Source organism: Tachypleus tridentatus, chromosome 10, assembly GCF_004210375.1.
Source record: "Tachypleus tridentatus isolate NWPU-2018 chromosome 10, ASM421037v1, whole genome shotgun sequence".
In the NCBI taxonomy this organism is placed as follows: Eukaryota; Metazoa; Arthropoda; class Merostomata; order Xiphosura; family Limulidae; genus Tachypleus; species Tachypleus tridentatus.
In genome coordinates this window covers 41,453,423-41,466,040 of record NC_134834.1, presented here as the reverse complement: position 1 = coordinate 41,466,040, position 12,618 = coordinate 41,453,423, and the positions used below count along the sequence as shown (strand labels likewise).

General features: G+C 35.5%; 1 protein-coding gene across 3 annotated transcripts in view; it reads left to right on the top strand.

Annotated features, from left to right (window-relative positions):
- Window positions 1-12,618, top strand: part of Cdc23 (cell division cycle protein 23) — a 115,200-nt gene that overhangs the window by 57,380 nt on the left and 45,202 nt on the right. For all 3 annotated transcript variants that reach the window (XM_076461006.1, XM_076461007.1, XM_076461005.1), the window contains exon 7: window positions 10,145-10,322. In XM_076461006.1, the coding sequence (XP_076317121.1) occupies window positions 10,145-10,322 (178 nt within the window). The remainder of the gene's footprint in view (window positions 1-10,144; window positions 10,323-12,618) is intronic.

The window sequence follows — 12,618 nt, the reverse complement described above, 5'->3', positions numbered from 1 at the left end:
TTTTATTGGACTATATACTGTTTTAATATGATTTCTTTTACACATTTTAATTTTATTTTGACCTGAATCCAGGCCAGGTGACTAACAGCAAGTTTGAAGTTACTGCTTCAGTCTTCCTGGCAGGTCTTAATTTTACATATTTTACGTACTTTTACCTTCATTTCCATATACCATTATAGTATACTACATTTTGTTTGGCACAGGTAGCCTAGTAGCTTTGTGCCAATAAACATGAAATACCTACTTTGTCTCCCACAAGCCATGAACTCCCACTTTCCTTGTGGTCAACATGGTTTACTGTATCTTTGCACATAAATCATCATGCAACAATCCTCCAGCAGTATGAGTTTAACATGTCTTCCTAACACATCTGACTCCCTGTATTTGATTCTGCCAAATTATCACTTCTCCTTAGACAGTTGCCTAGTGCAGACATTTTCAATTATACTCATGTTCAGTTCTTGTTTTTTGAGAAGTAGTGATAAATCATTATTTATTTTGCTACAGTGGATTTTATATGGTTTTTTACCACCACAACTTTTCTTTTTTATTATTTTGGAATATTTACAGTCAGCTATGAATTTACAAGTTTGTGTTGTATTTTCTGATCCACTTCTCACTACTTCAAATTTCATTACGTAGGCTTCCGAATCAGGGGTTTTGGCCAAGAGTTTTTCAGCTATCAGTTGTGGAGAGATTGTTCTTTATGTGAGTTGATCTTGTTCCCTGACAACATTTGTATTCTCTGAATCTGTTAATAATAAGGAAGGTTTTGAAAACTTCTTTCCTGCACCTAACTATATTGTGTCTCCCTTGTTCTTTTTGTATTTGATTTCTCAGGTGTCTTCCATTTTATCTCTTTCCTCAGTTCTATACAATCCTATTTGTTTCTTGTTACATGAAACCCTGTTGTTAGAGTACCTTTTCACCCTCCATCAGACTACATGCTTAACATTTCTTTCTTAGTTGAAGATCAGAGTTAGCATACCTTGTCCTCCAAGAGCTTCTGACCATTATGCTTTGACTTATCATCATGTCATTCAACCCTTTCTTGACTCCCAGCAGCTGTAGTAATTTTTGCAAGTGTGGGGATTGATCCTCATAATTATATCTGTTTATCCCAAGCCCAGATACTCTGACTTTTTCTTACCCTATGATACTTTTCATCCATATATCTCCTGATACTACACTGAACCTCTAAGGGTTTTTTAGAGAATACCCTTTCCTTCATTATCTTTGAGTTGATATGATTGTCCTCTTTTGTCTGTTTCATCCTTTCACACTTGGTTTCTTTGATGTTGGAATCTTCTCAGTTGGGAAGCTGTCTTGTCACAAGTTTGTCTACCTTTCACATACTATTGGGACCAATAGATGGCTACTTTTCTCCACTGGTCTAAATTTAGCCATATAATCTTTACTCACTCATTAGTGGGTCTTTTTTCGAGGTCTGTGGATGACCAAAGTAGACATCTCATATTTATATTCCTCATCAGTCCCCATGCTATCTTTGGTTTGTTCACTAAAGATTTTTGTATCAATTTCATGCCTTTCTTCTGCACCTTATGTCTTTTGTTGGGTGGTCAAATATTTTGCCTGACTTATTCATATTCAAGTATTGAACTTTCATTATTAGATGAATAACTGGCTCCTGTTAGCTTACACTGTCAAGTTTTCTCAACACATTTATCAGCTATTGACAGAAGCAGCTTGTGTTGGTTGGATTCTCAAGTTGGAGAAGTTTTGTTGTTTTTTTTTGTGATGCTTACCCAATATCTTGTCATTTTAGGTGTGCTTTTCAACATGTACCTCACACAAGCCCAATCTTCTGTTTCATATCTGTTCAATGGAGCTTTCATTTCTTCTGCTCCTTCTCTTTCTGCATGCTGGGATCTAGTGTTTTTGCAGATTTGTGCTTTCTATGAAAGCCATTATTCCCTTAGGTTGGGCACATATGTTATTTTCAATGGACATCATGTGATCCCTTGTACTCCCCAGTTACCCTTCCATGTTTTCCTTATCAGTGATCTTTATTGATGGTTGAACAAGGACAACAAGATATAGGGAGTACTGTTTCCTTCAACTCATCTGGCATTGCATGTGCTCACAGATACTTCTTTCCAAAGTTGGGGGCATGGTTCAATCAGAAGGAGGTTTCTAGTCATTGGTTGCAGATTGAAATGCCATACCATATCAACTTCTTGGATCTTCTGATAGTACAACATGCTTTGGATAATTTTTTGTCCCTTGCAAGATGATCTGGATTGTTTGTGCATATTGCTTCTCTTTTGGCAAAAATTATTTATCCTTCATCCCATATGGTGGTCTGTTAGCATGAGTGGAACATCTTGTGCTGTTGGTCTTTGAGCCATGGATATTCCCCCTCTCAGCCTGTTCTTCTTCTTACAGATTTCCTCACCTGTCTGTTCAATGAAGCTTCTGTCTCTTCCATAGCTCTTTAATGCACCATTGTATAAAGCTTTTTTCTTATACAGATACCATATGGTGTTTTTCTCTCCTACTGTCACTAATTTATTGCATTCATTCTGAATTTGTTGACTTCTTTGTTGAGCAGTTCTTCCAGATTGGAATGTCAATCTTATTTTTCAGTGCTTTACATTCCCTCTGTTTGAATCTTTGTTCAAATATTTCATGTATCATCTGTTCCTTCAGACATATTTCCTTCTCCTTTTATCTTGTGAGTGTTGTCAATCTGATATTTTTACCATTTACACTTCATGTACTCTGTTCCACTTCATATGTGTTATCTTTTGTCTGGATTACTCCTTACTACTTGAAACTTCAGACCTCTCAGTGTGGATTCTTGTAGATGGTGAGGGGGACCTGCCTGTTGGGGTGTTGTGGTTAAACCCCTGAACCTGTAGACAGGTGGCCTTGGGTTGGCCCCCAGAGTTAGTTGGCTGGTCCTGTTGGGTTAGGGACAACCAAGTATCAGTGTTTTCATTTTCAGCAAGTGTTGTGGACATTGTGTCTGATTCTGGTGTTTGGCATTGAAGGATTCTATGGTGGCTGGGGGTCAGTCAGTGGGAACTGATTATTCCTTTATTTTATTATGAATAACCTAATCCTTGGCAGATAAAACAGTAAAACAACAATTTATAGGTAAATGACCACTCATAGACAACTGTTCCACAATCCTGGTCACTGTCATACCCTGTACCTCATTTTTTTAATCCTTCATTCTGAGAAATTATCAGGGAAATGTCTCATTTTATTCAGAAGAGATTAGAGGGGCTTGGTTGAAACATCTACTCCACAACACAGTGAACTCCTTGCATTCAAAGAGTATTGGGGACATACCCATTGAGGTTGCTCCCCATACTACTTTGAATTCCTCATCAGGAATTATTTTTTAGAGGAATATGAAGAGCATTCCCAAGTTTTTCACTCATTTCTCCAACCAAGGATTTCTGCAGTGCAATGTCAATGTCTCTCCACACGTAAGGAAAGAATTCGGTGGCCTACCAACATTCTTATTTTGATGTTTACATTGCCATGTACACCTACTGTTGTCAAAGCAAATTATCTGAACTATAAAATAAGGCCATGTATTCCCAACCCTCTCCAATTTTTCCAGTGTCAGTGGTTCAGTCATTTGAAGGCCGTATATGGTGCTGGTAAAGATCACTACGTCTACAAGGGTGACTTGGAACCTCACTGCATTATTGTAGTGGTTTCCACCCCTTTTACTTTCACTCTTGCCTTCAGTGGGTGAATAAGAAAGGGGTACAGCATTTAAAAACTATTAATAACATTTCTGCTTTTCCAGGGGCTCAAAAGTTGTTGTCCCCTACTCTGTTTTGGACATATGTTGCTGTACTACATTCCACTACTGCAGTGGGAGAGCATACACATTTTTTTGTCTCCAACAGAGTCATTCTCCACCCATGTGAGGAGTCTTTTGCTCTCTATGGATAAATGGGTTGACAAATCAATGTCTTCCCCTTTCTCTGTCCCCACCATTCCATCCAATGACAACCACAGCTTCTGGTGTCTGCTCAGATCCACCTTCTTCAGACCCTAGACATAGAATGAATATTTGGCCACACCCATAGTCACTGGAATTTCTGTCCACTGACAGATCTGCCATCTAGGCTCAGTGCAGAATCCATGAAGGTTGACAGATTTCCTTCTGATAAAGAAAAGCAGCATGGTTGAAAATAAAAAGGTTCTCCACTGAAGTAAAAATGGACACTTTGATACAGTGGAACTGCCAAGTTTTCATTCAAATCTGGATGACATTAGGCCCTTGATTGATACCTATCATTATGTATCTTTTCTTACAGGAAACATTTCTGAAACTTACCAGTACAATCACTTTTTGGCAGTTTCTTTATACTGAAACAACAGGTTGTGTGATGGATGAGTGCATGCAAAGGTCACATTGTTGGTTGACCAGCTTGTATCTGCCTTTTTTTGCCATACGACACACCCTTGGAGACTGTAGCCATTTATGTTTCCTTAGATTACACCATCATTATTTATTCTATCTACTTGTTTCCTGGAAAGACCTATGATCAATCAGACCTTGATTCTCTCATTGAACAGTTACTGTCTCTCCTTCTAATTCTAGGAGACATTAATTGACATGATCCTATCTGGGGTGGTGCTGATATTAATGGGAGAGGTTATTTCATAGAGTATATGCTCTCAGATCACAACATCTCTCTTCATTACTAGTTCTTACACATATTTTCATGTGCCTAGTCAACCATTTACTGCCATTGATCTCTCTATTTACTTCCCTTCATTTCTCTCTTACATTTCTTGGAGGGTTGACAGTGACTCATGGGGCAGTAATCATTTTTATGTCATTTTGAAGGAGATTGGCTGTGATCAGTGTCACCCGACCTTGTGTGCCTTGGTTAGATGTTGAACCAAGCTAACTGGTCCTCTTTCATCACTTTCTCCAAACTTGATCCTGCTGTCATCTGTATCATCCAGACAGTTGCTCAATTGTTTCTTTTTCCATGATATTCTGATCCATGGTGGAATCCTGCCTGCCAGAAGGTATGAAAGGCTTGAAAGTAGGCCTGAAATGCTCTTGTGGATCTCACTGCTTTCCAACAAGCCTGTTCACAGCAGATTAGTCACCAAAGCCAAAATTAATCTTGGTTTAACTTCAGAACTAGCATCTCTGTCATACCAGTTCCAAAATTATATGGAACAAGATTTGGAAGGTCAGAAGGAAGTATACTTCCCATACCCTTTCCATCTTGCTCCAATAGCCAGGAAGATTCTGGTGTCCAGAGCATTGGCAGTACCCACAGCAAGAGCTTTTCTTGTGCATCCAGCATTTTTGTTTCTTCTCCCCCCACCTTATTGGCCATCAAGGCTTGTGGGCAGAGTGATTTCCTCTATCCTTTTGGGTCAATCATTTCTACAACTATAATCACCCCTCTACACTGGTGGAACTCCAGCTCTTTCTTCCTCAGTTTGGTAGTACTTTGTTTGGACCTGATGATGTTCACTATAAGATGCTGTACCAGTTCTCTTCTACTTCTCTTGATATTCTTCTGATTGTTCTTAACAAGAACTGGCAGGGAAATGTTTTTCCTGATGCTTGGCACTAGGCTATTGTCTTCTCTTTTTCTAAGTTTGTAAGGGATCCCAAAATTCCTTCTAAGTATCATTCAGTTGCTATTATCAGCTGTCTTTGTAAATTCTTAGGATGATTAATGTTTGATTCCTTGAATCAAATAACCTTCTCTCATCCACCCAGTGTGGGTTCCATTAACAGAGCTCCATTGTGTACCACCTGTTTTGACTTGAAACATCAATCAGAGAAGCTTTCCTCAAGAAGGGGGCATTTTGTTTCCATGTTTTTTGATTTTGAGAAAGCTCACAATACAATGTGGAGTTTAGGCATTCTACAAGATCACCATTCCTGTGGATTGCATGGCCATTTACTCTTTTTAAGCAGAACAGGTGATTCCAAGTCCATGTGGGTTCAACACTTTCCAATTCTTTCCCACAGTATGTTGGGGTTCCTCATAACTGTGTCTTGAGTTCCAGTATTTGCATGTACTTTTGCCACTAACGAGGTATACACCCTGATCCCAATCTCTGTCTTTGTGATGTTCTTCCTGTGGTCCTTGAAGCAAAGTTTATGGGACTTATCTTTGACCATAATGTGACTTTCATTCCTCATATCAAACAGCTATATGTCAAGTGTTCAAGGGCACTGAACATCCTCTTTGTTTTCTTTTCCACCTTTTGAGAATTGTATCAATGTTATATGCTCACATTTTATCATGCCTTCATTATATCCATAGTTGACTGTGGGTCTCTTCTCTATGGTTGGTTTAAGACGTTTAAGACCTGAGGCTTTAGCTCTGCATATGGGCTTTCTGCACTTCTACAGTCCAGATTTTGTACACTGAGTCTCATAAACCTCCTTTTCTCCTCTGTTGTTTGCAACTTTCTTTGCAGTATACCATTAAATGTGATCCTTACTCCAGCATCCCATGTAGGGTAGTGTCTTCATTACTCAGTGGGCTATATTGTATTGGAATAGATAATCTGCCATTTTTTATTTCAGCCTTCATATTCGTGTGTATCTCACTGAATTGGGTTGTTAATGGATGATGTTGCCATCTCCAATGATCAGACCATCCTGCCATGTCTTATTGCCATCCACACTTGTGACTTTTCTTTGAGTCACCTGAGGAAGGCAAATACTACTGATTAGAAGTACTGTTTTCTTTATGCTGAACATCTTTCAAACCATTCTTCCATTTCTATTTGTACAAATTGTTTAAAATCAGGGTTCTGCCATGATTTGTTACTCACAGAATCCCCTCTACAATTTGTGCTTACTGCTGTGTTGTATGCCATTTCTCTTCCCCTTGATCATGTAGAGATTATGCAATACACTAATCATACTATTTAAACTGACCCTCTTAGCTTTCTGCTGGCCTTGGAATCTCTTAGCATAAGATCTCACCCTGTTCTAATTGATATTCTAGAAGGATTAGTCCATTTTTCTTTATCTTCTGTTTCTATCCATTTTTTTCTGGACACCTCATCATGTCAGTGTCCATGGGAATGAGCTCACTGACACTATAGCTAAGTTTACTTTGCTCTAGTGCCATCACAGCCATGCTCATCCCATATATGTACTATAGTCCAATATTAAAGCTTTGGCTTCATGCTAACTGGCAATTGACTTGGAGTGAGCAACATCATAACAAGCTTTTCCAGGTCAAACCTTCTGTTGTTCTTTGACCACCCTGTTTCCGTACCGATCAGAAGGAGGAAGCTGTCCTAACTAGGCTATACATTGGTCACAGATTTCAACTTATAGTTTTCTTTTATCTGGAACTGATCCCCCAGTGTGTGGCTTTTGCAACATGTAAATCATAACAGTCTATGTTTTACTGTTGTGCTGTAGTTATGACCATGAGTGAAGGCACCATTTTTAGACGTTTTTTTTTTTTACATGTTTATCCCTGATGTTGGACATTGTCATTGATGATGGTGACACTTTATAATTTGCTTGTATTTTTAACTTTTTATGGGGCATTGGCCTTTTTAATTATATTTAAGTTTTTTACCTCCTTTTAGAATTTTAGTTGGTTTTTATATTTTATTTAATTTTATCCTGTATAATACATTACTTTTGTATTTTTATATTTGTGGATGGGAATTCTACATTCATTCTTATCTGGGACTGAGATTTCAGTAATTTGTGATATTTCATTTGTACCCACCCAATTTTTCTCATGTTTTGAATTTGCTCCTTTTAATTTCTGCCCTTGTATGCAACACCTATTTCCACACTGCATAAGGAATATAAATGTTCAATTTATTCCATACAAAAGCATCCCAGTTAAATTACCAATGTAGTACCAGTGGTTTTCTGTGTAATTCAACTGTTGAGACACCTGTTCTTGTAGAAATAAGCAAGGAGAATTGTTGTGCTTTGGACAAATTAACTTTATTGGCAGAGCTTTTGCAAAGGAAACTGAGTTGAAGAGCTTTTATCAAGATGCATCAGATAGAGCATGATAGGATTTGGCAACATACTTATAAAAAGTGAGGCTCCAAAACCAGTTTAACAACTTCCATAGTCAACGGATATAAAAGTTTTTCTTATGTGATGGGCAGGCCAGGTAAGCTAGCCATTGGAATTTTAGAATATTACTACTAGTCACAAATTATTTATATTAATTTGACAAATTCAGTGGCAAGTGGAGCACCCAAGAACTAACTCAAAGAAAAATGTATCTTAAGACAGCTGGTATGGGTATTAAAGTAAAGTAGAGAACAATGTTTTGACCTTTTTAAATCATCTTCAGATTAACAAAGAGAGAGGTTGCAACTCGTCACAAATAACTCAAAGAAATTTGCAGTTAAAGTAAAGAATCTGACTGCAAGACTAAGATTCACTCAATAAAACACTTTTAACATATCCTGTTACAATCAGTTGATAGAATAACTTTGAATAAACTAACAAAATATTTTCAGTATAACTAACAAATCTTCTTTTAATGTGCTTTCAATAACATTACTAAATTTTTACACTATATCAATTATATTCAAAGCATGTTATTCTATGCTAGGAAAGATGGCAATAAGTTACTTACAGAGATCTTAGGCAAGAAACATTGGGTAACTTTATTTTAGGGATATTAATAATTTTTCTATCAGCCTTAGAGACTCTGCTGACAATGGCTGCAACTGACTTCTTGAGTTTTCAGCTCCTTTCCAAAACTCTTCCACTCACTCTGACTTTTGAGCTTTAAACATGAATTTTTGTACAAACTCTTTCTGGTATTCTTACAATCTTCCAAATAGTGTATGTAATTACCTGCAAGTAGATCTGACAGTTAATTGGTTGTTTTCCTTTGATCATTTCATAATTCTCAAAACCATAGCCAAAACCATTTGCTCCTTGGTTGCAGAAAAAGTTAGTAAATCAGCAGCCTTCTTACTTGTATCCATACACACATTTTGAAATGGATACAACAAATTCCAACTTATTTCCTTTCTTTGTAACTTTGTTCAAGTTAATGTAAACATTTGCCACAGCTTTCTCATTGCTGTGGTTGCACCAGTTTGTAGATAATGATCTAATTTCTCATCTCTCTAATGAGGCTTTCATAACCCTTCTCATCACAATAGCATTATTTTCAGTTGATATAAACAGGAATGTTTCTAAACATATCTCTGTTTTTAGTCAGGCATCATTATATATTGTTTTTATGCCTTTGTGAATATATATCACACTTCTTCTTACATTTATTTGCTCAATACTTGAAATATTTGAAATGCCCAGAATTCTGCAAATGCTTTACTTATCAGACAACTTTGTAACACGGACACACACATAACCAATTCTAAAAAAAATCATTAAAACCACAATTTCTTTTGAAACTCATAACAAGGAACCATTTAAAGAAGGGTAAAACTGCTGTGTATGCTACATCACAGTAACCAAAAACTAATTGCACACACTTAAGTTATGGTATCAAGCCAAGCGACAGTAGCAAAGAGAAAGAGCATGGAGAAATTGTGTAAAAGTTTTAACTAAATAGATACTATTGCGAGAGTAATAAATAACTTCTAACTGGATAGCCAATTTATCAAAACTTCATAGCTAGTACTCAATTTATCAACTACTGTGAAATGATGAAATGAAATGGTGTCATATTTATGCATTCCCACATTTACTTAATTAAAGAAGTAAAAACTATGAACTGTAAAAGTCTGTTTCTAAAGAAATGATTTATTTAAGAGTTTTTAAATAGAAATGTTTCTAAGTAGAGGATTTTAGCATGGAAAGAGGATGAACATTTACTAACTGAACTCTAATACAGTCCAGAAATATTAACTATGTAAAATTAATGTTAGTAATCATAAAGTAATAAATGTCATTTCAGAAATTCTTTTTGGTTTTTATCAACAAAATTTTGTGTACTTTGTGTTGATGAAGTACACTTCAAGCAGTAGTGCTGTCTGGGAAACTTGGCAAGTGCACAGTTAAGCAACTTATGTAAACTGGTTTGGATCCATGTAAGTAATACTTTGTCACTACAATTTTAATATTGTTTTTATGAAGTTACTCAAGCTTTATATTAATATACATTTCAGCTAAATAGTTTTTTACTGCTCTTTTGAACAGCTTTCAACTTTGTCTTTACCAAACCACTGGATCAAGGAATTCTTTCTTGCTCATGCTTATCTTGAACTACAGTTAAACGAAGAAGCATTAGATATTTATACCCGACTACAGGAAGTTGGCTTTTTAGCAAGCACTTACCTTAAAGCCCAAGTGTCTATTGCTTACCATAACATGAGAGGTATGAAAGTTCTGTTTATATATATATAAAAGATTGAGTTAGCTTTGTTTCTTCATTATATCAGAGGTATGTATGGATAGCTCTGTTTCTACATGTTATAAAGAACATGAGTAACTGTTTCTAAGCTAAATGGGACATTTGATAACTGTATGTAGCATAGATGGTATGAGCAACTGTTTCTAAATAAAATGGGATGTATGATAACACTGGGACATAAGTGACATGAGTAACTGTTTTTAAGTGAAATTTAATTTATGATAACTGTTTGTACATCACATAAAAGGCATGAGTACCTGTTTTTAAAAAATGGGATATATGATAAATGTTTGTATGTGACATAAATGGCATGAGCAACTGTTTCTAAATGAAATGGGATAACTTTTGTACATGGCATAAAGGGTACGAGTAATCTAAACAAAATTGGATTTATGGTAACTGTTTGTACATAGCATGAAGAGTATGAGTAACTGTTTCCACATTATATTAGAGACATGAGTAACTGTTTCTCAATAATACAAGACCTATGATTCACTATGTTTCTATATTATATGATATATTTTACATCTCTGTTTTTACACATGAGGAGTTTGATAAGTTGTTCTTACATAACATGAAAGATATAATTAGTTATCTTCCAACACAACTTGAGGGGTATGAGTAGTTCTGTATCTACGTGATATAAAAGATACAAATAGTTCTGTTTCCACATGATATAAAGGGTATGAACAGTTCTTTTTGTACATGGTAAAGAGTATGAGTAGTTCTGATTTTACATGATATAAATATTATAAGTAGTTCTGTTTCTTCATGATATGAGAGGTATGAGTAGTTCTGTTTCTACATGATATGAAAGGTATGAGTAATTCTGATTGGAAGCTGACCACATGTTTGAAAGGGGTTGTGTAACTGAGTGTCGGAATGTAGAAGGCAGGCTTAGATGTTTGGATATATTATTTTATATTATTTATTTTTTTATTATTATTTATTATATTATTTTTTAATATAGGTATAAAGCTGTTCCTTTGTATTGGTTTATTTTAGGCTTAAGTTGTTGTATAAGTAAGGCTTCTTTAATTTTGTGTTTATGTTTGTTTCTTTATTTAGTATTTGAGTGTTTTCTATGGTTATGTTGTGTTTATTTGACTTGCAGTGTTCAAAAACGTGTGGTGTCTTTTTATGTTCTTTAAATCTGGTTTCCATTTTTTTACTTGTTTCATAGAAGTCATAGACATAGAAGTCATGGCACTTATCACATTGTATTTTATAAATAATGTTGGTGTGGTGTTTGTCAGTGTAGTTTTTACATAGTATAGACCACAGTTTTGTGCCTGGTTTTTGAATAAATTTGGTATTAACTGGAATGTCATATTTTGTTACTAGTTTTTGCCAAATGTTTGTTATTTTTCTGCTGATGTTGGGAATATATGGTACGCAGCAGTATATGGTTTCGTGATTTTTTGATTCGTGAGATATATTTAATTTTGTTGGTTGATTTTGCTTTCTGTCTAGGTGTGTGCGTATAATGTTTACTATGGTTTGTGGAGGAAACTTATTGATGTTGATGAAGTGTTGTTTTATTTTGTTTAATTCATCGTTAATTTTATCTGGTGAGCTTAGTTTTATGGCTGTGTTTATTTGGTTTCTTAGTATGTTGAGTTTTTGTTTTGTTTCATGTGCTGAGTCCCAAGGAATGTATAGTCCAGTATGGGTGATTTTTCAGTGGTTTCTGTTTTAAATTGTGTATCGGTTCTTGTAATTTTGAGGTTAAAAAATGATATTTTATTGCTTTCTTCTTCTTCACATGTCAAGTTAATGTTGGGTGTATAGAGTTAATGTGATTGAAAAAATTAAGTGTGTGTTCTGTAGATATGGATCCCACAATCGTATCATCTACATATCTGTACCAGTATAGTGGCGGATGTAATGCTGTGTTAATTGCTTGTGTTTCAACTTGTGTCATAAAAATATTGACTAGAACTGGTGTTTCTGGGTTGCCCATGCTTAAGCCATTTGTTTGTATATGGTTGTGGTTGTTGAACATGAAGTTTGTCTTCATCTTGGTGAATTCTATGAGGGTTGCTAATTGGTTGTTGGGAATTTCTTTAAAAGGCTAGTTTATTTATGTTATTTTACTTTTATAATGATTTTATATATATAGTGAGTCAAAACCCATTTCTGGTAATGGTCAATATACATGTATTTTCTTATTTCAGATAACCACAATTAGGAATAAAGTATGTTAATGTAATTTGAAACAAAATACATAAATGTTATAACAGAAGTGTTTCTAAACATT